Genomic DNA, 23,457 nt, shown 5'->3' on the forward strand with positions numbered 1-23,457 from the left:
ACTTGGTTTCAAAAAAAAAAAAAAGAGGCCGGGCGCGGTGGCTCAAGCCTGTAATCCCAGCACTTTGGGAGGCCAAGACGGGCGGATCACGAGGTCAGGAGATCGAGACCATCCTAGCTAACCCGGTGAAACCCCATCTCTACTAAAAAACACAAAAAACTAGCCAGGTGAGGTGGCGGGCGCCTGTAGTCCCAGCTACTCAGGAGCCTGAGGCAGGAGAATGGCGTAAACCCGGGAGGCGGAGCTTGCAGTGAGCTGAGATCCGGCCACTGCACTCCAGCCTGGGTGACAGAGCGAGACTCTGTCTCAAAAAAAAAAAAAAAAAAGAAAGTGCTTAGTATTGCCAGGCGTGGTGGCTCACGCCTGTAATCCCAGCACTTTGGGAGGCCGAGATGGGTGGATCATGAGGTCAGTTCAAGACCAGCCTAGCCAACATAGTGAAACCCTGTCTCTACTAAAAATACAAAAAATTAGCCAGGCATGGTGGCAGGCACCTGTAATCCCAGCTACTCAGGAGGCTGAGACAGAAGAATCACTTGAACCTGGGAGGCGGAGGTTGCAGTGAGCCAAGATCATGCCATTGCACCCCAGCCTGGGCAACAGTGCGAGACTCCGTCTCAAAAACAAAAACAAAAACAAAACAGTAAGTGCTTAGCATTAAACTGAATCCATAATATATGCTCAATATATACTTAAAAAAAAAAGCAAAACAGAAGGCCCGGCGCAGTGGCTCACGCCTGTAATCCCAGCACTTTGGGAGGCTGAGGCGGGCGGATCACAAGGTCAGATCGAGACCATCCTGGCTAACACGGTGAAACCCTGTCTCTACTAAAAATTTTAAAAAAATTAGGTGGGCTGGTGGCGGGCGCCTGTAGTACCAGCTACTCGGGAGACTGAGGCAGGAGAAAGGTGTGAACCCAGGAGGCGGAGCTTGCAGTGAGCCAAGACTGCACCACTGCACTCCAGCCTGGGTGACACAGCAAGACTCCATCTCAAAAAAAACAAGCAAAACAAGGATGGACTTTCATAAATTCATTCAAATTTTATCAGTATCTACAGAACACTTGGCCCTGTGCTAGCAAGTGAGCCCCATAAAAGAGACATCTCTACTTTCAATGAGCTTACAAATTAGTGAAGAAACAGACATGTAATGTGACAATTACAACATAATATGACAATGGGACCTCCCAGAAATTGAAGCACTTAGGACTGTCTCATACTCTATAGAGAATGAAAAGCCAGAACTCCTCTCTGCAAGAAGAGTTGTGCATCAGGCAGGTAAGATGCTGGCATTCCAGGGAGAAGGAAAAGTATGCATGAAGGCACAGAGGTGAGAGACAATGGCATGATGCCAGCCCCACCTCCCTCTCAAAACTCATTTTGACCCACGTGCCCCGACTGACCAGCCTGCCACCACTGTCCTTTTAGGAATTCCTTAAGAGGCAAACCCTCTTGCTCCTCAGGTGTTTGCATATTAGGTTTCCTCTCTCTGAAAACACCCTCTCTCCACTCTTACTCTTGCCTAACTAGCCCCTGCTTATCTTGCAAGTCTCAAATTTGTTTTAAGTGTTTTTTGTGGGTGTGTGTGAAATGAAGTTGCACTCTGTTACCCAGGCTGGAGTGCAGTGGCGCCATCTTGGCTCACTGCAACCTCCGCCGCCCAGGTTCAAGCAATTCTCCAGCCTCAGCCTCCTGAGTAGCAGGGATTACAAGCACAAGCCACCATGCCCAGCTAATTTTTGCGTATTTAGTAGAGACGGGGTTTCGCCATGTTAGCCAGGGCTGGTCTCGAACTGCTGATTTCAGGTGATCTGCCGCCTTGACCTCCCAAAGTGCTAGGATTACAGGCATGAGCCACCACACCCGGCCATTTTAAGTCTTTACTCAATATTTTAGAGAGGCCTCTAAATTAGTCACCTCTGATACTTCCTCTCATATCAACCTTTTCTTTTCCTTCACTGAACTTTTTTTTTTTTTTTTGAGACAGAGCCTTGCTCTGTAGCCCAGGCTGGAGTGGCATGATCTTGGCTCACTGCAACCTCCGCCTCCCAGGTTCAAGCAATTCTCCTGCCTCACCTTCCCGAGTAGCTGGGACTACAGGTGCTAGCTGGGAGACTACAACTGGCTAATTTTTGTATTTTTAGTAGAGGCAGGGTTTCACCATGTTGGCCAGGCTGGTCTTGAACTCCTGACTTCAAATGATCCAGCCACCTCAGCCTCCCAAAGTGCTAGGATAACAGGCATAAGCCACTGCGCCCGGCCTGGACTTTTCAAAATGTATAATTCTACATTTGTGCGATAGTTTTTAAAATACCTCTCTATCCTACCAGACAGAAAGTCCCATGACAGCAGAGATCCTGTCTGTCTTGTTCCCCTCAGTATACCCAGCTCCTAGCATGCAGGGACTGCCAAGGAGTCAACACTCAAATCTTTATTGAATGGCAACATACTAGAACTATAAATAATTTCATTTTGATGGAAAAATCTGCATATGTATAAATATTATCTTAGTGTAGCAGGAGAGGGACAAAATATGTTACTGAGCCTGCAGTCAGGGGCCTTGTGAATTACACAAAGGAACCCTCAATAGAATTCTAAAGAGGAGTGATAATAGTCTGTGCAGTTTTAAGCAGTCACTCTGGAGCAGTGTGGAATACAGAGTGGCAGGGAAAGAGGGTAAGAGATGACAAGGTTTGCTAGTATCTGTGTAGTGACAGTGATAATACAGAGGAAAAGGGGTGGATTCAAGGACCACTTAAGAGTTAGAATCGGCCGGGCGTGGTGGCTCAAGCCTGTAATCCCAGCACTTTGGGAGGCCGAGACGGGCGGATCACGAGGTCAGGAGATCGAGACCATCCTGGCTAACACAGTGAAACCCCGCCTCTACTAAAAAATACAAAAAACTAGCCGGGCAAGGTGGCGGGCGCCTATAGTCCCAGCTACTCGGGAGGCTGTGGCAGGAGAATGGCGTAAAACCCGGGAGGCGGAGTTTGCAGTGAGCTGAGATCCGGCCACTGCACTCCAGCCTGGGCGACAGAGCGAGACTCCGTCTCAAAAAAAAAAAAAAAAAAAAGAGTTAGAATCAATGACTGGCCGGGCGCGGTGGCTCAAGCCTGTAATCCCAGCACTTTGGGAGGCCGAGGCGGGCGGATCACAAGGTCAGGAGATCGAGACCACAGTGAAACCCCGTCTCTACTAAAAATACAAAAAAATTAGCCGGGCGCGGTGGCGGGCGCCTGTAGTCCCAGCTACTCAGGAGGCTGAGGCAGGAGAATGGCGGGAACCCGGGAGGCGGAGCTTGCAGTGAGCCGAGATCGCGCCACTGCACTCCAGCCTGGGCAACAGCGTGAGACTCCGTCTCAAAAAAAAAAAAAAGAATCAATGACTTGGTAAGGGAATGAATAATACAGCTAGGGAGAAAGGAAGAAGTCTAGATAACACCAAGATTCCTGGCTTGAATTTTTAGGTGGAAGGTGGAGGCTGTTCAACAAAGGCAGGTGAACGAATAAAAGGGCAGTTGGCAGAGAAGATAACAGGTTTGGTTTTGGACATGTTGAATTTGAGATGCCTGTGGAGGTAAAGGAATCTAGGATGGTATGGCAAATGTGTCTGGAGTTCAGAATACAGATCTGGACTAGAAAAATAGATTTAGCTCCATCAGTGGGTTAAAAAGTAGCTAAAAACATGGGTGCAGGGCCAGCATGGTGGCTCACGTCTGTAATCCCAGCACTTTGGGAGGCTGAGGCTGGTGGATCATCTGAGGTCAGGAGTTCAAGACCAGCCTATCTGGGCAACATGGTGAAACCTTGTCTCTACAAAAAATTAGCCAGGCATGGTGGTGCACACCTATAATCCCAGCTACTTGGGAGTAGCTCGCTTGAACCCAGCTACTTGGCAGGAGACTCGCTTGAACCCAGGAGGCAGAGGTTGTAGTGAGCCGCCGAGATCATGCCAATGCATTCCAGGCTGGGCAACAAGAGCAAAATTCCATCTCAAAAAAAAAAAAAAAAAAAAGAGGAAAGAAAAGAAAAACATGGATGCAGATGGGACAGATAGAGTGTCCAAAATGATAAGCTAAGAGAAAATGTAAAAAAAAAAGAGATGTAAGAATTAAAAGGAGAGAATGAAAAATTTAAGAGAGATCAGCACACGGGACCTACCAGGCAGGTTCTGGCTCTATCAACAATTTCCACTACAAAATCAAGCCCCACTCACATGTGCCATGTCTACTCACACTGGATTCTGCTGGGGCCGCAGTGGGGGCAAACTTTCTAGGCCCTTCTCCCAGGCAGTAACAGCCACAGCAATCTCCTCCTCAGATAGGGTAGCCAGCTCCTCCTCCTATGAAGAGTGGAGAGAATCCCTTACCAGGTGAGGGGGGCCCACAGGGTAAAGAAACTTTCTGCTTGCCACTACCTGAAAAAGTTGGTGGCCATGCTCAAAGTCCATCTCCTAGCCACCTCCCACCTCAGGCCCTGTTCCAAACCTCAGGCTCATTGGTGACAGCCCTTCCCTCAGCAGGGCTGGGCTGGGGCTGCTTTTGGAGGTAAGGTCGGAGAGCCAGGACACCTTGCTGTTTCAGTACAGTCTCTGCAGCTCGCTGACATGGCTCCTGAGTACTCAGTGTCTGGAACCAGCTGTGCAGGGCACTCAGCTCCTCTGTGGGTATGGGAGAAAAGAAAATCAGCAAACATAAGGACCTGGTAGGCAGGAGCAGGCCTCTTCCCCCTTCTTTGTGAGGTTTCTCCAGTTGCTTTCCCCAGTTCCCTCAGCCATCTCCTGCTATAGTTACCCAGTCTAGCTGCACCTTGAAGGGAGTTCTCAGTATTCTACTGCCCATTCTATAACCCCCCTACACCAAGCTCCTAGGGTTGGAGTGATATGCACAGTTCTCACCAGGGAGGTAGGCAGGATCTTGCAGTAATGGGTATAGGGCTCCCCACAAAACAATGTCGGCTAGAGATTCTGTCTCCTTTGTTGGGGATAGAAAAGGAAAATGTACACAAATGAGACACTCAGTTTCTTCCCAATGGTAATATCTAACATTTACTGAGCACTTACTGTGTGTCAAGCACTGTATTAAGCACTTTATATTATCTCACTTAATCCTCACAATAACTTACTGAGGTAGGTACTAATATTACCCCTATTTCACAACTGAAAAAAAAAATTGAGGATTAGAGAGATTAAGTGATTTGCCAAGATTACACTACTAGTAAGTGGCAGTGTTGGGTTTGAACAATCTGAAAATACTCTTCCCTCTTAATCCTTACACCATAAGCCTTCCCCAATCCTCATCTCAAGACCCAACTCACCCCGGCCAGGAAAGGACAGTTCTGACGACTCAAGCTATGGTCAATGTGAGTCAGGGCTCTCCGCACTGAACCAAGAACATCTTCCCCCTTCTTGCCTTGGACCACTAAATAGTACAGGGCAGCAGACAAAGCTGGCTAAAATGCAGGGGACATGAGTCAGGATGGCCACGAAGAGCAAGGGCCTGCCAGACATCCCCCATACCTTAGTCCTACCTGCAGCTCTGTCGCTTCCCATTCCAGCCACTGGTTAGTGAGGTCATCTTGCTCCCAGCCAGATAACAAAAAGAAATATCTGCCCAGAAAGACAGCAACAGATGATGGATTTAGAGGGGCCTGTTTATCTAGCCCATTTCTCATCACACAGGGAAACAATGGCTGCAAATAAAGCCACACAAAGGACAGTGCGGTCTGATTTGATTCAGCCACCTCCCTACACCAAGGCCCAATACTGACCGGCAGATTGCACTAGTGGAGAAGAGGTAGTTGCCACTATCCAGCTGCAAGACAGGGACTTTAGGCCGGGTCAGGAACGGGACCACACAGTCTGATGCAAAAACGGAAAATGGGTTAAAAAAAAAAAAAAAAAGGAAAAGAAAAGAAATGCTTTCTCAACTTAGGATAATCTTGCATTGTTCAGTGAGTTCCAACCCAGAAGTTCCAGGATAGGACCACTGAAAGGGGGTGGGTCCGGAATGGGCTGGAGAGGCCAGCAGGTGTTCAGCTGAAACTGCCAGCTGGAAGCAACAGATGGGGACTGCAGAGGAGGTGGTGGTATTGGGATAGTGCTGCAGCCAAGAACTTAACAACTAAAAGTAACTGGGATATCTTAATAATTATCTGAAGGTCACAGTGGGAGAACAAAATTAAAAGAGCTGAGAAGACTGACAAGAGAACCTCCTAAGAGTCACCCAAACAATCGGCTGAGAATGAGAAGAGGTAAACAGAAAGAAGTGTGTGTGTGTGTGTTAGGAGGGGAGAGAGGGATTTCCTAAAAACACAAAAGGATGCCTGGGGGCTGTCATACTAGTAACTAAAGAGCAGAGGGGCGTGCCTGATAGGTGTAGGAGAAGGTTGGGAAGGGAAGAACAGTTTACTGTGGTGAGGCGGGGTCCTGGAAGACGGAAGAGGGGAGGAGAGAGATAAGGGAAGAGCATTATATTGAGGGTAATTAAAGGAAGTGAAGTGAAAGATGTGACTGGGAGGGAAGAAGACGTGGAGTGATCAAGGATAACGGAAGTGGTCGATTGGGGTGTGTGGCGAGGACTGGGGGTTTGGCAAAGACAGCTGCAGAGAATCTGAGGTGTTTCGGTCCCGCCCCCCACCCCCCACCCCCATCCACCGCCCACCAGCACCAGCACGAATACCTTCGGGGCCTACAGTGCTGATGAGCAGCTCTGCTCTGCCCCGGGCTCTCCCGGCCGCGGCCAGCACCGGCAAGCAACCCGGAGCGCCCTCGCTCACGAACAGTCTCATTTCGCCGTGAATCCCACGCTGATGCAACCGGAACTGGCCTTCCGCTGCTCAGTTGAGCGGCCTCCGCGAGGCACGCCGGGAAATGGAGTCCCGTGTTAGGCCACTGCCCGGGCACCGCTACCGGAAGGTAGACTATTTCTCCCATCATGCAACACTGGGACATAGGAAAAGACTATCATCGAGATGAAGAGGCCGCAGATGCGCGGCTAGAGCGCACTGTGTGTGTGTGGGGGTGTGTGTGTGTGTGTGTGTGTGTGTGTGTGTGTGTGTGTGTGTGTGTGTGTGTGTGTGTGTGTGTGTGTGTGTGTGTGTGTGTGTGTGTGTGTGTGTGTGTGTGTGTGTGTGTGTGTGTCTCCTTCTGTCACCTAGGCTGAAGTGCAGTGGCACGATCTTGGCTCACCTTCAGCGGCACGATCTTGGCTCACTGCAACCTCTGCCTACGTGTGTGTGTGTGTGTGTGTGTGTGTGTGTGTGCGCGTCTCCTTCTGTCACCTAGGCTGAAGTGCAGTGGCACGATCTTGGCTCACTGCAACCTCTGCCTACTGGGTTCTCCGGCCTCAGCCTCCTGTGTAGCTGGGACTACAGGCACGTGACACACGCCCGGCTAATTTTTGTATTTTTAGTAGAGGCGGGCTTTCACCATTTTGGCCAGGCTGGTCTCGAAGTCCTGACCTCATATGATCTGCCCGCCTCGGCCTTCCAAACTGCTGGGATTACAGGCGTGAGCCACCGCGTCCGGCCTAGAGCAGCACTATTTTTCTGGACGTCCAGAAGAGACGTTTAGGTTTTAGGGCAAGTCGCACTTTTACCCTCTTACACTGCTGGAGGGCGATGGCTGAAACCGCGGCTTCTCTTCTCCTGAAATGGCCATGTCATAACAGCGGCTATTCTTAGTGGCTCTGGATTCAAGCTCTTAACTGTCAGAGTTTTGGAGTTCGGAGTTACCATGTGCGTAATTATTTTAGTGACAAAGCGGAAGTTAGTGTACACATCCATCCTATCAACAACAACAAAAATGTAGATAGGCTGGGCGCGGTGGCTCATGCCTGTAATCCCAGCACTTTGGGGAGTCGAGGCGGGTGAATCACCTGAGGTCAAGAGTTCGAGACCAGCCTGGCCAGCATGCGGAAACCCCATCTCTACTAAAAATACAGAATTAGCCGGGCATGGTGGCAGGGCCTGTAATCCCAGCTACTCGGGAGACTGAAGCAAAAAAATCTCCTGAACCTGGGAAGCAGAGGTTGCAGTGAGCCAAGACCGCGCCATTGCACCCCAGCCTGGGCAACAAGAGGAAACTCCGTCTCAAAAAAAAAAAAAAAAAGAATGTAGATAGTAAAATATTAATACCAGTTTGAGCTCATATACAGCTCTACGTCTCATCAAAGGGGTAGAAGAGCATCTCTTTTTTTTTTTGAGGCGGAGTCTTGCTCTGTAGCCCAGTGTGGACTGCAGTGGCGCGCTCTCGGCTCACTGCAACCTCCGTCCCCCGGGTTCATGCCATTCTCCTGCCTCAGCCTCCCAAGTAGCTGGGACTACAGATGCCCGCCACCAAGCTCTGCTAATTTTTTGTATTTTTAGTAGAGACGGGGTTTCACCGTGTTAGCCAGGATGGTCTCGATTCCCTGACCTTGTGATCCGCCCACCTCGGCCTCCCAAAGTGCTGGGATTACAGGCGTGAGCCACTGTGCCCGGCCGAACATCTCTAGGGAAAAGATCAAATTGAGAAGTAAGGCCGGGCGGGGTGGCTCACGCCTTAACCCCAGCACATTGGGAGGCTGAGGCGAGCAGATCTCTTGAGGTCAGGAGTTTGAGACCAGCCTGGACAACATGTTGAAATCCCTTCTTTACTGAAAATACAAAAATTAGCTGGGTGTGGTGGTGCAAGCCTGTAATCCCAGCTACTCAGGAGGCTGAGCCAGGAGAATCACTTGAACCCAGGAGACAGAGGTTGCAGTGAGCCGAGATCGTGCCTCTGCACTCCAGCCTGTGCAACAGAGTGAGACTTCATCTCAAAAAAAGAAAAAAAAAGGAGATGCAAGATGGCTAAGAGTTTGGCAATAAGTATATATTATGCAAGGAAGCACATACTTGTTATTGAGAAAGGGATGCTTCTGGCCGGGCGCGGTGGCTCAAGCCTGTAATCCCAGCACTTTGGGAGGCCGAGACGGGCGGATCACGAGGTCAGGAGATCGAGAGACGATCCCGGCTAACACGGTGAAACCCCGTCTCTACTAAAAAATACAAAAAAATAGCCGGGCGAGGTGGCGGGCGCCTGTAGTCCCAGCTACTCGGGAGGCTGAGGCAGGAGAATGGCGTAAAACCCGGGAGGCGGAGCTTGCAGTGAGCTGAGGTCCGGCCACTGCACTCCAGCCTGGGTGACAGAGCAAGACTCCGTCTCAAAAAAAAAAAAAAAAAGAGAAAGGGATGCTTCTTATTCATCTTCATATTATTTTAAGAATAATATCTATGGCCGGGCGCGGTGGCTCAAGCCTGTAATCCCAGCACTTTGGGAGGCCAAGATGGGTGGATCACGAGGTCGGGAGATCGAGACCATCCTGGCTAACACGGTGAAACCCCGTCTCTACTAAAAATACAAAAAACTAGCCGGGCAAGGTGGCGGGCGCCTGTAGTCCCAGCTACTGGGGAAGCTGAGGCAGGAGAATGGCGTGAACCCGGGAGGCAGAGCTTGCAGTGAGCTGAGATCCGGCCACTGCACTCCAGCCTGGGTGACAGAGCGAGACTCCATCTCAAAAAAAAAAAAAAAAAAAAAAAAGAATAATATCTAATAGTACTCATGAGCTAGGCATTGTTTTAAGCACTTTACATTTGATCTCAGAAAATTCTATGGAGGTTCTTGGTCTTTTGAAGCTAGGCCATAAGAAGTTTTGCAGCTTCAGTTGCAGGCTATCTGGCACACTGGTAGCTTTGAGCTGCCATGTAAGAAATCCTACCACTTTGAGCTGCCATGCTAGAGAGGTCGCATGTAGATATTCTGTCTGACAGCTCCAGCTAATCCCAGCATTTCAGCCGTCCTTACCAAGGTGCCAGACATGTGAGTGAAGTCTTCCAGACCAGCCCATCTGCCCACTGAAAACTCTTAAGTGACCTTTGGTCAAGGCCACATCAGACAGAAGAATCACCCACCTAAGCCCTACCCAAATTTCTGCTCCATACCTGTACAATTGTTAAACTATAATAAAATGGCTGTTGGCCAGGCACGGTGGCTCAAGCCTGTAATCCCAGCACTTTGGGAGGCTGAGACGGGCGGATCACAAGGTCAGGAGATCGAGACCATCCTGGCTAACATGGTGAAACCCTGTCTCTACTAAAAAATACAAAAAACTAGCCGGGCAAGGTGGCGGGCGCCTGTAGTCCCAGCTACTCGGGAGGCTGAGGCAGGAGAATGGCGTAAACACGGGAGGCAGAGCTTGCAGTGAGCTGAGATCCGGCCACTGCACTCCAGCCTGGGAGACAGAGCAAGACTCCATCTCAAAAATAAATAAAATAAAATAAAATAAAATAAAATAAATTAAAATAAAATAATAAAATAAAATAATGCTGTTGTTACATCAACAACAACAACAACAAAAACTAGGCCAGGCCCAGTGACTTATGCCTATAATCCCAGTACTTTGGGCAGCTGGATCACTTGAGCCCAGGAATTCAAGACTGCCTGGGCAACATAGTGAGACCCCATTTCTACAAAATAGTTTTTTTTTTTTTTTTTTTTGAGACGGAGTCTCACTCTTATCGCCCAGGCTAGAGTGCAGTGGTGTGGTCTTGGCTCACTGCAACCTCCACCTCCCAGGTTCGAGCGATTCTCCTGCCTTAGCCTTCCTAGTAGCTGGGATTACAGACACCTGCCACCACGCCCAGCTAATTTTTGTATTTTTAGTAGAGACGGGGTTTCATCATGTTGGCCAGGCTGGTCTTGGACTCCTGACTTCAGGTGATGCACCTGCCTCGGCCTCCCAAAGTGCTGGGATTACTGGCATGAGCCACCGCTCCTGGCCAAAAATAGTTTTTAAAACTAGCCAAGAGGCTGGGTGCGGTGGCTCACACCTGTAATCCTAGCATTTTGGGAGGCCGAGGCGGACAAATCACCTGAGGTCAGGATTTCAAAACCAGTCTGGCCAACATGGTGAAACCCTGTCTCTACTAAAAATACAAAAAATTGGTGGGGTGTGGTAGTACACGCCTGTAATCCCAGCTACTTAGGATGCTGAGGCAGCAGAATCACTTGAACCCGGGAGGCGGAGGTTGCAGTGACCCGAGATCGTGCCATTACACTCCAGCTTGGACGACACAGCCAGACTCTGTCTCAAAAAAAAAATAAATAAATAGGCCAGACGCAGTGGCTCACACCTGTAATCCTAGCACTTTGGGAGGCCAAGGCGGGCTGCTCACCTGAGGACAGGAGTTCGAAACCATCCTGGACAACATGGTGAAACCCCATCTCTACTAAAAATACAAAAATTAGCTGGGCATGGTGGCCCATGCCTGTAATCCCAGCTACTCGGGAGGCTGAGACAGGAGAATTGTTTGAACTTGGGAGGCGGAGGTTGCAGTGAGCCGAGATCACACCACTGTACTCCAGGCTGGCGACAGAACGAGACTCTGTCTAAAATAAATAAACCAACTGAGGTAGGTCTCTCATCTCCATTTTACTAATGAGGGAACTGAGGCACAAAGATGTGACTTTACACCAGAAATCGCTGTAGAAGTGACCATAGAAGGCATTGAAGGCACAGTTATCAACAAAATGGATGTGGGCTTCTGCTACCTTGGAAGCACTCACAGACTTCCTGAAAGTCAGAAAATAAAATAATCCTTAAAGTGTGAGTTAGGGCCCCTCTAAAGGGTGAAAAGATGCTTTTTTTTTTTTTTTTTTGAGGCAGAGTCTCGCACTGTCACCCGGGCTGGAGTGCAGTGGCGCAGTCTTGGCTCACTGCAACCTCCGCCTCCCAGGTTCAAGCGATTCTCCTGCCTCAGTCTCCTAAGTAGCTGGGATTACAGGTGCCCACCACCATGCCCAGCTAATTTTTTTGTATTTTTAGTAGAGACGGGGTTTCACCATGTTGGCCAGGCTGGTCTCGAACTCCTGACCTTGTGATTCACCTGCCTCGGCCTCCCAAAGTGCTAGGATTACAGGTGTGAGCCACTGCACCCAACCTTTTTTTTTTTTTTTTTTTTTTTTTTGAGACAGACTCTCGCTGTGTCACCAGGCTGGAGTGCAGTGGCATGATCTCAGCTCACTGCAATCTCTGCCTCCCAGGTTCAAGGCATTCTTGTGCCTCAGGCTCCCAAGTAGCTGGGACTACAGTAGCTGGGCCAGTACACTCAGCTAAGTTTTGTATTTTTAGTAGGGACAGGATTTTACCATGTTGCCCAGGCTGGTCTCAAACTCCTGACCTCAAGTGATCCACCGTCCTTGGCCTCCCAAAGTGTTAGGTTTATAGGCGTGAGCCACCGCGCCTCGCTGAAATGCTTTCCTGTGCAAGTGACCTTTCAGCTGAGATCTCAGTGATGAGTAAGAGTTATCTAGGTGAAGACTGGAGGGAGTGGAGAAGAGATGTGTTTCAGGCAGAGGAAACAACATATGCAAAGGATCAAAGATTTCAGTGCACTTTAAGAATGTGAGGAATTCGCATAAGACTGCAGTGTGGAGTTTGTGGTGGAGACTGTGAAAAGGATAGAGAGGGAATCTGTAAATGACATTATAAAATGTGGAAAGTTTAAGTCAGAAGAGTAGCAGGGCATATGTGTTTTAGAAAGGTCACTCTGGCTGCTGTGTCAGGAATGGATGGGAGGGGAGCAGAACTATATGCAATGAGACTAGTTAGGAAGTTATATCGTCCAGGGTAAAGGAGTGGTAGTTGTGGGGATAAAAGGTAGGTAGATTGGGAAAATATAAATTGAAGTGTTCAGTCATCAATTGAATCAATGCGGGTGGTGAGGAAACAAGATAAATTCAGGTCGGCTGCTAGGTTTCTGGCATGGGAAATAGGGCATACTTTCTATGTGCTACAGCAGATGATAGTATTTCCTCTATCATAGTGATCATTATTACATCGTAGTTTCATTGTTATGAGTGGGCAGGGATCATATTTTTTTGTTTTGTTTTAAGACAGAGTCTCGCTCTGTCACCCAGGCTGGAGTGCAGTGGCACGATCTCAGCTCACTGAAACCTCCGTCTCCTGGGTTCAAGCAATTATCCTACCCCAGCCTCCCGAGTAGCAGGGAGTACAGGCACCTGCCACCACACCCAGCTGATTTTTGTGTTTTTCTTAGAGGTGGGGTTTCACCACGTTGGCCAGGTTGGTCTTGAACTCCTGACCTCAGGTGATCTGCCCTCCTCAGCCTCCCAAAGTGCTGAGATTGAGCTGGGTGTGAGCCACTGCACCCGGTCCCATATTTACCATCTTAATTGACAATGCCTAGCACATAGTTCCTGCCTGGCATTTATGGTAGTGAACATTCAATAAATATTTATTAAATTATTTAACGTATTTATTTTGAGACAGAGTCTCACTCTGTTGCCTAGGCTGGAGTGCAGTGGCACTATCACGCATCACTGCAGCCTCAACTTCCCAGGTTCAAGAGATACTCCCACCTCAGCCTCCCAAGCAGCTGGGACTACAAGGCACACACTGCCACACCCGGCTAATTTTTAAAAATTTTTTGTAGAGACAGGATCTTATTATGTTGCACCTCAAGCTCCTAGGCTCAAGTTATATTCTGCCTTGACCTCCCAAAATGCTGGGATTATAGGTGTGAGCTACTGTACCAGGTCAATATTTATTGATTTCATATTAAACTAAGTAGTGGTATTGGGAGAGAAACAGGTTTGTGGGGAAAGCTGACAAGTTCAGTTTGGTTCATACTGAGTTCGTGGTACCTGCGAAATACTCAAGTGGATTTTTTGGTGGACAGTGGATTAGATGGAAGCCCCAGAGAAAGATCTGGACTGGAGATATGGTCCTTAGCAGCATATGGAAATCATTTGAGCTGGGGAGAGAATAAGACCACCCAGGGAGGACGCGCAGAAAGCACGGGGCACAGGATCTCAGACAGGCTTCTGTGGTTTAAGGAACAGGCAGAGGAAGGTCATTCCTCATGCCACAGACAAGGAACTGCTAGAAAGGTAAGAGGGATACCAGCAGAGCATCTGTAGAAGAGAAAGGTCAATTGTGTTGCCTGCTGCTGAGATGTCAAGCAAAAAAAGGACTGCAGCGTGTTCATGCAAGGTCAGGGTGACTCTAGTGAGGAATGACTTTGAAAAGGTGGTGGAGTGAGGGGACAGGAAATGGAGGTCCCCATACAGCGTAGGCAACTCAAGAAGTTTGACTGTAAAAAGAAAGACAGAGGAGGGGGCGCAGTGGCTCACGCCTGTTATCCCAGCACTTTGGGAGGCTGAGGTGGGCGGATCACGAGGTCAGGAGTTCGAGCCCAGCCTGGCCAACACAGTGAAACCCCGTCTCTACTAAAAATACAAAAAATTAGCTGGGCGTGTTGGCGGCTGTAATCCCAACTACTTGGGAGGCTGAGGAGAATCCCTTAAACCTGGGAAGCAGAAGTTGCAGTGAGCTGTGCCACTGCTCTCCAGCCCAGGCGACAGTGCGAGACTCCGTCTCAAAAAAAAAAAAAAAGAAGAAGAAGAAAGAGAGAGACATATATATGGTGGCACCTGGAAAGCCCAGTAAGGGGAGTTTTGTCTAAAGACGGGAGAGACTTGGATATGTTTAAAAGTGAATGCAACGAAGCCAACAAAAACAAGCTAAAGTGTAGGAGAGAGAGTTTCAGAGAAGGCAAAAAAGGGTGGATTCGAGCACCGAACACCAAATGAATGAATAAGTGACTAAATGGGTGAAATTAGTCACTATTTTGGAAGTGGGAAGGAAGAGTTGAGGGGTAGGGTTCTCCATGTGTTGAAGTAAGGTAAACTAAGAAGGAAGATCACTGAGGCAGAAGCCCAGTACTAGCCACCCAGCCCTCAGGGAAAGAGAGCTGGCTCTCTGATATCACCAGTGGAGAGGGGCATTCGCTCCTTAATCCACCTCTCCAAACCCAGACAGAAAGCCTCACATTGTGCAATGGAGAAGCTGAGAGAAGGGGAAAAGAGGAGTGGTCAGGTAAGGCAGAAGCAGAAGTGTGGGTTTTAAAGTGCTGGGAATCCAGGGAAGGTCAGTTCCCACCTTCCACCAGGAAGAAGCTGACATCAGCCCCCTATCTACCTGTCATAGCATCTTGTATTACTTGTCCATTGTCTCTGATTCAATTGTAATTATTAAGTTTATTGTGTCATTAGTTAAGGTCTGTCTCTCCTTAAGCTCCAAAAGGGCTCATTCCCTTCTCTCATCTCCAGTGCCTGACACTGCTCCTTGCACGCAGGAGGCGCTCAATCAATCCTTGTTAAAAGCATAAATGAGGCCGGGCGCGGTGGCTCACGCCTGTAATCCCAGCACTTTGGGAGGCCGAGGCTGGTGGATCACCTGAGGTCAGGAGTTCTAGACCAGCCTGGCCAACATGGTGAAACCCCATCTCTACTAAAAGTACAAAAACTAGCCGGGCATAGTGACAGGCGCCTGTAATCCCAGCTACTCAGGGAGCTGAGACAGGAGAATCACCTGAACCTGGGGGGCAGAGGTTGCAGTGAGCCGAGATCACGCTATCACACTCCAACCTGGGGGACAAGAACGAGACTTTGTCTCAAAAAAAAAAGCACGACTGAACCCACACCACTAAAGTAGCTCCCGCCTCAAGAGGCTTGTGTATACAGGACAGTATCAAGGCTTCTTAGCTCCTGAAATTGTGTCCTGGATTGGGAGGGTGGTGATATTTTAACTCTGAATCCCTCTGTGTTTCTCCCACTTTGTCATTCTTTCTAATTTGGTCTTGCTATTTATTTGGCTTTCTGTTTTTCTGTCACCATGTCTCTCTGAGTCTGCACAGGAAGCACGCAGCTATGGTCTGAGGTGATTGGTAACGGAAACATTGATGCTTGTGTAAATTTAATAAAGAATAACACACATTTTTGTCTTTGTCATTAACCTTGTGTCTCCCTGTTCCTGTCTCAAACCTGATTCTTTCTTCTTATCTCCTTCCTGTGTCCAGCTCAAGACTCCCACCACCACCCAGGACCAACTCCTGCCCCTGAATCTTCTGATGGGCCCCACAAGGTACTTGGAGGAAGACTACTGACCTGGGTCATCTCCTCTAATTTCCTGCCTTGCCGGCCATGCAGCCCTGCTGACCACATCCTCTCTCACATTACTTACATACTTCCTCACCAGACACCACCAGGAGTTCTCAGCCCCCAAAACCTGTCACCGATCCTCACCAGGCTGTCTGCTCTACCCTCTCCCCCCACTCAAGGGCTCCTGTCCCCACCTCCCTGCAACACTGCTCCTAGAACCATGTCTCTCTACCTGGAGACAGCCAGGCCTGTTCCCTTCTGGGTCTCCAGTGTCCCTTTTTCCCACAGGTGACAGTGCTGGCTACAATGCTGTCCAGCCGGTGGTGGCCAAGTTCCTGGGGGAGCCTAGGACTGGGCCCCCGAAGCCCTTCTCGGGGATCCCAGCTCTGTGCCCTCTATGCCTTTACTTATACTGGGGCAGATGGCCGGCAAGTGTCTCTGGCTGAAGGGGACAGGTTTCTACTGCTTCGAAAGACCAACTCTGACTGGTGGTTGGCAAGACGCCTAGAAGCTCCCTCCACCTCTCGACCCATCTTTGTCCCAGCGGCCTATATGACAGAGGAATCCATCCCTTCCCAGAGTCCAACTACCGCCATCCCCAGCCAATTGCTCTGGACTCCTGGTGAGTAAGTGCTAAGCCCTCCTCCTTCACCTTCCTACCTCCCCTCACCTTCCTACCTCCTTGGCTTCTGGGAATTATTGGGAGGACCCCCCCTCCCTCAAGCTTCTACTAACCATTTTCTCTTGTTTTTCTTTGATCAGCCTACCTCTCACCCCCGCCATGGCCTCCTCATCCCACCACCTGTCCTCCTAGTCCCAAGGCTTCTAGGTCTCATGCCATTTTCTACATCCTGCCTCTGCCCTCCTTGTCTTCCCTGTGAGATCCCAAGATGGGGGACCCAGTTACAACAACACCTCTGATCATCTGCCACCCACCCTCCCCTTTTCTGTTTCAAGGGCCGAAGTTGTTTCATGGTTCCCTGGAGGAGTTGTCTCAGGCCCTCCCAAGCAGGGCTCAGGCTAGTTTGGAGCAGCCTCCTCCACTTCCCCCCAAAATGTGTAGGAGCGTCAGCATTGACAGTCTGAGGCCCTGCCTTCTGAAGCCTTTCCAGGAAGGACCAAGTGGAAGATGCCTCTCCCGGGAAGACTTGCGGTCAGAAGCCAGTGCCAGCACAGTGAGTCACAGCTCTTCTGAGCTGGGCCCTGTTCTAGGCACAAGACAGACAGCACCCCTGCCTTCGAGGGACTCCCCTGGGGATGACAAACACAAAAACGAATAAATAAGATAACCCTTGGTACTACGATAAATCTACAAAGGCGAGTTAATGTAGTGGAGAGTGGCTGGGGTGTTGCAGGGAGGCATCTGTGAGGTGACGGCATTCAGCTGACTCTGAACCAGGAGGAGAAAGAGGCAGCTGAGAGGCAAACTGGGTAGGAGGTGAGAAGGGACAGCAGGTACCAAAGGCCCGGAGCGGACAGGGAACAGGGAGCAGTGGAGGCACTGAAAGGCCAGCCCTGTGTTCTTCCTTCCTCCAGACTCCTAGCCCAGGGCAGGATTTTTTTGTGTTCTGCTTGCCTGTTAAGCCACAGCAGGTCTCCTCTAAAGATGTGACTTGCTCAGCCCTTCTCTCTCTTTCTTAACAGTGGGTGGAAAGGGGCTCCTCCTGCCTTCTGTAGACCCTTCTCTGTCCTCTTTTACCTTGCAGGATATGAGGGTGGAGCACCCCCTTCAGCATGCCCCCCCCTTGCACACACACACAAAAAGCCTGTTCCCCTTTCCTGTGGCCCTGAGGTGGGGGTGGGGTGAGGGAGGCGGGAAGTTGGCAACAGGAAGTGAGGAGAAGAGCAAAGAAAACTGTGAGAGAGAGAATTTTTAAAAAGCAACTGGGGCCTGGGGTTTCTCCCCCAGTACCTGGGTCACCTCAGCCTGGAGCTGGCGGTGAGAAGACGATGGGGAGGGAGTAGGAGGTGGGAAGGCCAAGAGAAGCATGGGAAGGGCAACAGGCAGAATGACCACCTCCTTCTTCCCCCTTTTCTGGCAGGCAGGCCCCCAGCCCCTCATGTCAGAGCCCCCCGTGTACTGTAACCTGGTGGACCTTCGCCGCTGTCCCCGGTCCCCACCCCCAGGCCCTGCATGCCCCCCGCTGCAGAGGCTGGATGCCTGGGAGCAGTACCTGGACCCCAACTCCGGACGCTGCTTCTACATCAATTCACTGACTGGCTGCAAGTCCTGGAAGCCCCCGCGCCGCAGTCGCGGTGAGATGGTGAGACCTTACCTCCTGCTTCTCCACTGTCCCCCAAGCTCTTCCTTCCCCTACTGAACCTCAAGGTAGTGTGTTTTCTCTCTGGGGCTCTCAGAAGATCAGAAGAATCAGCCAAGTATAAGAAGGGTGTGGAGGTGCCATCTGGATGTAGCTTTATTTCCTCCTCCCCTAACCCAGAACCCTGGCTCCATGGAGGGGACACAGACCCTGAAGAGGAACAATGATGTCCTGCAACGTCAGGCAAAAGGCTTCGGATCTGACACAGGGACCCCAGAACCGCTTGACCCACAGGTGAGATCCCTCCCATCTCCCAATCACATGCAGAAAAAGCCAGCTTGTTATGACTTTCTGTTTTGTGTAAAACATTCTCCATTCCCCATCACACCCCCTGCCTCTCACCCACATCCCACCCCTCTTCCCCCTTCAGCCAGGGATCCCTGAGTCAAGGGTTTCCCCACCTGCTTCTCCAATCCTCTCCCCTAGGGTTCACTCAGCCTCAGCCAACGCACCTCGAAGCTTGATCCTCCAGCCTTGCAGCCCCCTCGACCTCTGCCGCAGCTCCTGGAAGACCCCCATGTGAATCTCCCATTTATTTGTGAATGTCAAGATCCTCCCTGCCCCACACCCCCCCAATTCCTGCTCCTCAAAAACATCTTCCTCTTTCTGAATTATCCTCTTACCCAGCCCTCCCTCAGCAACTTTAAGGGACTTCACTCCTGGGAGACCCCCTAGGGAACGCCGTGGCCACTGTGGAGGGCGCAGGGTGACTTACAGATACCATTCCCTCCATTTCCCAGGAGGTGGAAAAGTCGGGTCTGCTCAACATGACCAAGATTGCCCAAGGGGGGCGCAAGCTCAGGTGAGAACCCGGAATACAGCTAGGGCCTGGGCTGTCAACTCCGTAGGGTAGAGCAGGGTGTTGGAAGAGCACCCTCCCCGTGTAATTCTAGAATGACCTTTTCACTACCACTACCTCCCCTCTCTGCCCCCGCAGGAAGAACTGGGGCCCGTCTTGGGTGGTGTTAACGGGTAACAGCCTAGTGTTCTACCGAGAGCCACCGCCGACAGCGCCCTCCTCTGGTTGGGTGAGTGTGAGCTAGGGGAGCAGGAGGGGTGAGGGCGCTGCCTGCGCCTTACGCCAATGTGGGGCGCGGCAGCGCGGAGGGCGGTGCAGAGGAAGGTAAAGAAGTGAGGAAGCCTCCCACCTCCTCACAGTCCACCGGGGAGAGGGAAACATTGAAGGAAACAGCATCGTGGCCTCAGTTTCCTCCCTCATTGTCAGGGGCCAGCGGGTAGCCGGCCCGAAAGCAGCGTGGACCTGCGCGGGGCGGCCCTGGCGCACGGCCGCCACCTGTCCAGCCGCCGCAACGTCCTGCACGTGAGCGCCCTCCCGCGCGTCTCCAAGGCCCCACCCGACCAGAGGGCGCCCCCAATCTCCCGCGCAGGCCTCCCACTAGGTCTCCCTGCTTTTTATACTCCTCCCCGTTGACCCGAACGTTTCCCCGCCTGGCCCTCAGATCCGCACGGTCCCTGGCCACGAGTTCCTGCTGCAGTCCGACCACGAGACAGAGCTGCGAGCCTGGCACCGCGCGCTGCGGACTGTCATCGAGCGGCTGGTTAGAGGAGTGCAGGCTGGGAGGGAGGCTCGGGCCGGCCGGGACCAAGGGAGTGGGGTAGGAACTGTAGGAATCAGGGGCGGTGGGGGCAGGGTGGGCTCTGTGGAGAGCCCGGCCTGGGGCGGGGCTGGGACGTGGGACCCTGGCAGTGGGTCAGAGTCCAGCTAGGGGTGCAGATTTCTCTCCTCTCTCACCTTCGACACGGCCCGCCCCGGGTCTAGGATCGGGAGAACCCCCTGGAGCTGCGTCTGTCGGGCTCTGGACCCGCGGAGCTGGCGGAGCTGAGCGCCGGGGAGGACGAAGAAGAGGAGTCGGAGCCGGTGTCCAAACCGCTGCTGCGCCTCAGCAGCCGCCGGAGCTCCAGTGAGGCGCGGGCCGGGGAGGGAGGGTCCGGGAGCGCAGCGAGGCTCCTGGGCGCTCACGCCCCGTTCCACCTGCCTCCTGTAGTTCGGGGGCCCGAAGGCACCGAGCAGAACCGCGTGCGCAACAAACTAAAGCGGCTCATCGCAAAGAGACCGCCCTTACAAAGCCTGCAGGAGCGGGGTCTGCTCCGAGGTGAGGGGGCTGGGCCAGGTTCCTGGATAAGAAAACTCTAGCGAGGCTCAGAGTAGAGCTTCCCAGAACTAGACCACAGCCTTCTGTGACTGCTGCTTTCCCACTACCCCAGATTGTTTAGAGGAGAAGCCGGGAAGACGTGTACCCCTTTGTCAGATTGTTTGAAGCAGGGGAAGGGGGGCGGAGTGTATTTCCTTGCCCAGGCAGCCAGAAGGACCAGCCTCACTTAAGGATAAAGACCTATGCTGAAAAGAGCTCCGGTGAGTGACGCTGGCACTGGCTCCCGCCTCACTTTGCCTCCCCAGACCAGGTGTTCGGCTGCCAATTGGAATCACTCTGCCAGCGGGAAGGAGACACGGTGCCCAGCTTTGTGCGGCTCTGCATTGCTGCTGTGGATAAAAGAGGTCATTTTCTCAGAGACCCCAGAATTCTCTTCCAACAGGCTAAGGCGTAGAATTTTCTGCCTCCCCCATTCTACTTAGTCTTCCTACTGCCCTTTTTCTCTCCACCCTTATATTCCTCACCACACACACTTTTAAGCAGCAGTCCTCATCTACTCCTCCCTCATCTCCCAGGTCTGGATGTGGATGGCATTTATCGGGTGAGCGGGAACTTGGCAGTGGTCCAGAAACTTCGATTTCTGGTGGACAGAGGTGAGAAGGTTTGTGGGCCAGTGGTTGTACTAAGAATGTGTTGCCTGAGAACCATGGGAGATTCTACATGAGGAAGCTGGCAGAGCACAGAGACCGTCAGGCTGGAAGTGCATGTCTTAGCTCCTGATCTCTTCTCATTCATGTTGCAGAGCGTGCAGTCACCTCCGATGGGAGGTATGTGTTCCCAGAACAGCCAGGACAAGGTACTTACATGGAAGACCCCTCAGATCCCTAAAACTTCCACATATCCTCTTTGTTTCCCATGGATACCTCCATGTACCACTCCTGGGAGGGTTGTCCTCATCCCCACCTTAGCTACTTTGCCCCACTGCAGACCCTCTAGGCATTCCTATAGTCTGCTTTGACTGGATTTCTCCAGAACTTCTAATCTCTCAGTCTCTAGATCTTTCTGGCCCTTCATGAGCCCTGAAGCCCCTATACCTCCTTCTCCCTCCAGAAGGTCGGTTAGATTTGGACAGTACTGAGTGGGATGACATTCATGTGGTCACCGGAGCCCTGAAGCTTTTTCTCCGGGAGCTGCCCCAGCCTCTGGTGCCACCACTGCTGCTGCCCCATTTCCGCGCTGCCCTTGGTAAGGATTGGAGCTTTGGAAAGAACCCTTGATATGGGGGACACGGGTGGTAAATAATAGAATAGAGGTTCCCTTATACTCTTCTTTCCCATTCTGACTTTAGAGATGGAAAATAACATTCAACTCAGGTGCCTGCTCCAGGTGCTTTTTTGTGAATGTTTAGAGGGCTGAACTGAAAAGAATTATGAGGTAATAGTTGGGCTACGTGAAAAAGAAAGCTGTACTAGATTTGTGATGTCTTCCATGCCTGTAGGAAAGAGCAGTGAATTTATTCACCCTGTCCTAGCACCTTCCCTAACCTCACTCAAATGCCTTTCCCATTACTCTCTCTTTCTAGCACTCTCCGAATCAGAGCAGTGCCTCTCTCAGATACAAGAATTAATAGGCTCAATGCCAAAGCCCAACCGTGACACTCTACGGTACCTCCTGGAGCATTTATGCAGGTCAGGAAGACTGAACCTCTTTGTTCATGCTGGGGAAAGGTGGAGTGGGGAATGCCACAGGGACTCCGTGCAGGTGGAGTGAAGGTAGGGAAGCACCCAAGTTTAATGGGCAGGTGAGGAAACAGGCAACCTCTGTGCAGGAGCATATTACCAGGGTCAAAGCCTTTTTTTAATTATTATTATTTTTTTTTATTTTTGAGACAGAGTCTTGCTCTGTCACCCAGGCTGGAGTGCAGTGGTGCAATTTTAGCTCACTGCAACCTCTGTCTCCCGGGTTCAAACGATTCTCCTGCCTCAGCCTCCCTAGTAGCTGGGATTACAGGCGCCTGCCACCACGCCCAGCTAATTTTTGTATTTTTAGTAGAGACGGGGTTTCACCATGTTGGCCAGGCTGGTCTCAAACTCCTGACCGCAGGTGATTTACCCACCTCAGCGTCCCAAAGTGCTGGGATTACAGGTGTGAGCCACCACGCCCATCAAAGCCTTTAGATCAAAACTTAAAGGTCAGCATCAAGTGGGGAAATGGAACCAAGATGCTGTGAAAGAAATAAGGGAAATCTTGCCTCTCCCTTCCCTCTGCCTCTTTGTCTCCCATTGGGACCTTGCTGATGGCTTCCTTGGTTGAACTGGGCCTGGGCAGTGACTTCTGAGAGGGCATGGCCATTTGAATTAAAGACTCCCAAACCGTGAGCAGATAGAACTCTTACAGTAGTCCCTAAAGCCAGAAGAGGCAGTTGCATCTTCAGATTGTATCCTGAAGGTTTCTCCACTGGTCCATCTTCATTCCCCTTGTGTCTCTTTGTTTTTTTTGTCACCACGTGGAGGAATCCCAGAGTGGCCTCCTCCCTGCTCAGACCTTTGAAGGGTTAGATTGCTATGAAGTGGCAAGCTGCTGCCATATATCCCCTTCCTTTGCCTTTGCCCACAGGGTGATAGCACACTCAGATAAGAATCGCATGACTCCCCACAACCTGGGAATTGTGTTTGGACCAACCCTGTTTCGGCCAGAGCAGGAGACATCTGACCCAGCAGCCCATGCTCTCTACCCGGGGCAGCTGGTCCAGCTGATGCTCACCAACTTCACCAGCCTCTTCCCCTGACCCAGGGAAGGAAGAGAAAACCTATTTCCAGTCATCTCTGGTGGTGAGAGGCTGGTGTTCTGTTTTGAGGACATCCCTTTAAATCTCCCAAATGACTATCTCCATCTTCATGAGTGTGACTTGAGGGGTTGGGATGGGTGAGGGAGCTTCTCTAAAGAGGAAAGTGAGTGGATTAACCCCTGCTTCTCTTCTTGTTCCCTGTTATCATTCCTCCCCAACATAATAACACATAAAGTGGCATGTTGTTTTT

At 51.0% G+C, this 23,457-nt stretch overlaps 2 protein-coding genes across 11 annotated transcripts in view; one reads left to right on the plus strand and one right to left on the minus strand.

Moving 5' to 3' along the window:
* The window catches only part of MARS1 (methionyl-tRNA synthetase 1), a 27,309-nt gene extending 20,412 nt beyond the window's left edge, over window positions 1-6,897 (minus strand). For 2 of the 3 annotated variants that reach the window (XM_071071559.1, XM_071071558.1), the window contains exons 1-7: window positions 6,680-6,895; window positions 5,769-5,859; window positions 5,529-5,607; window positions 5,316-5,450; window positions 4,897-4,972; window positions 4,487-4,659; window positions 4,235-4,341 (exon numbers count right to left, since the gene is read on the minus strand). In XM_071071559.1, coding sequence (XP_070927660.1) covers window positions 4,235-4,341; window positions 4,487-4,659; window positions 4,897-4,972; window positions 5,316-5,450; window positions 5,529-5,607; window positions 5,769-5,859; window positions 6,680-6,788 — 770 coding nt within the window. In that variant the 5' untranslated portion in view covers window positions 6,789-6,895. Of the gene's footprint in view, window positions 1-4,234; window positions 4,342-4,486; window positions 4,660-4,896; window positions 4,973-5,315; window positions 5,451-5,528; window positions 5,608-5,768; window positions 5,860-6,679 lie in introns of all 3 variants that reach the window. The other variant, XM_071071560.1, reaches the window with a different exon arrangement.
* On the plus strand, window positions 6,078-23,447 carry LOC105474103 (Rho GTPase activating protein 9). Of its 8 annotated transcripts, none has more exons than XM_011728458.3 (19): window positions 6,090-6,251; window positions 15,903-15,967; window positions 16,273-16,606; window positions 16,942-17,159; window positions 18,027-18,248; window positions 18,426-18,539; window positions 18,732-18,824; window positions 19,046-19,107; window positions 19,243-19,333; window positions 19,531-19,626; window positions 19,766-19,921; window positions 20,086-20,227; window positions 20,312-20,419; window positions 20,725-20,823; window positions 20,995-21,072; window positions 21,222-21,275; window positions 21,530-21,664; window positions 22,002-22,107; window positions 23,036-23,447. In XM_011728458.3, the coding sequence occupies exons 1-19, from the start codon at window positions 6,242-6,244 to the stop codon at window positions 23,205-23,207; spliced, it is 2,355 nt and encodes a 784-aa protein (XP_011726760.1). In that variant the 5' UTR covers window positions 6,090-6,241; the 3' UTR covers window positions 23,208-23,447. The 8 variants fall into 8 exon arrangements, 7 of the variants coding, with proteins under 7 accessions (XP_011726760.1, XP_011726761.1, XP_011726762.1 ...); XM_011728459.3 differs by having other exon boundaries at window positions 6,091-6,251; window positions 19,766-19,864; XR_982675.3 differs by lacking the exon at window positions 23,036-23,447 and having other exon boundaries at window positions 6,078-6,251; window positions 21,222-21,246.
* Window positions 23,448-23,457: the final 10 nt, after the last annotated feature.

Source organism: Macaca nemestrina, chromosome 10 (assembly GCF_043159975.1).
Source record: "Macaca nemestrina isolate mMacNem1 chromosome 10, mMacNem.hap1, whole genome shotgun sequence".
Lineage (NCBI taxonomy): Eukaryota > Metazoa > Chordata > Mammalia > Primates > Cercopithecidae > Macaca > Macaca nemestrina.

Coding starts and splice junctions, on each gene's coding strand:
- LOC105474103 (XM_011728458.3), top strand. Junction 19,334..19,530: donor CAGCGCCCTCCTCTGGTTGG/GTGAGTGTGAGC, acceptor CCTCATTGTCAG/GGGCCAGCGGGTAGCCGGCC. Junction 21,073..21,221: donor TCGATTTCTGGTGGACAGAG/GTGAGAAGGTTT, acceptor TTCATGTTGCAG/AGCGTGCAGTCACCTCCGAT.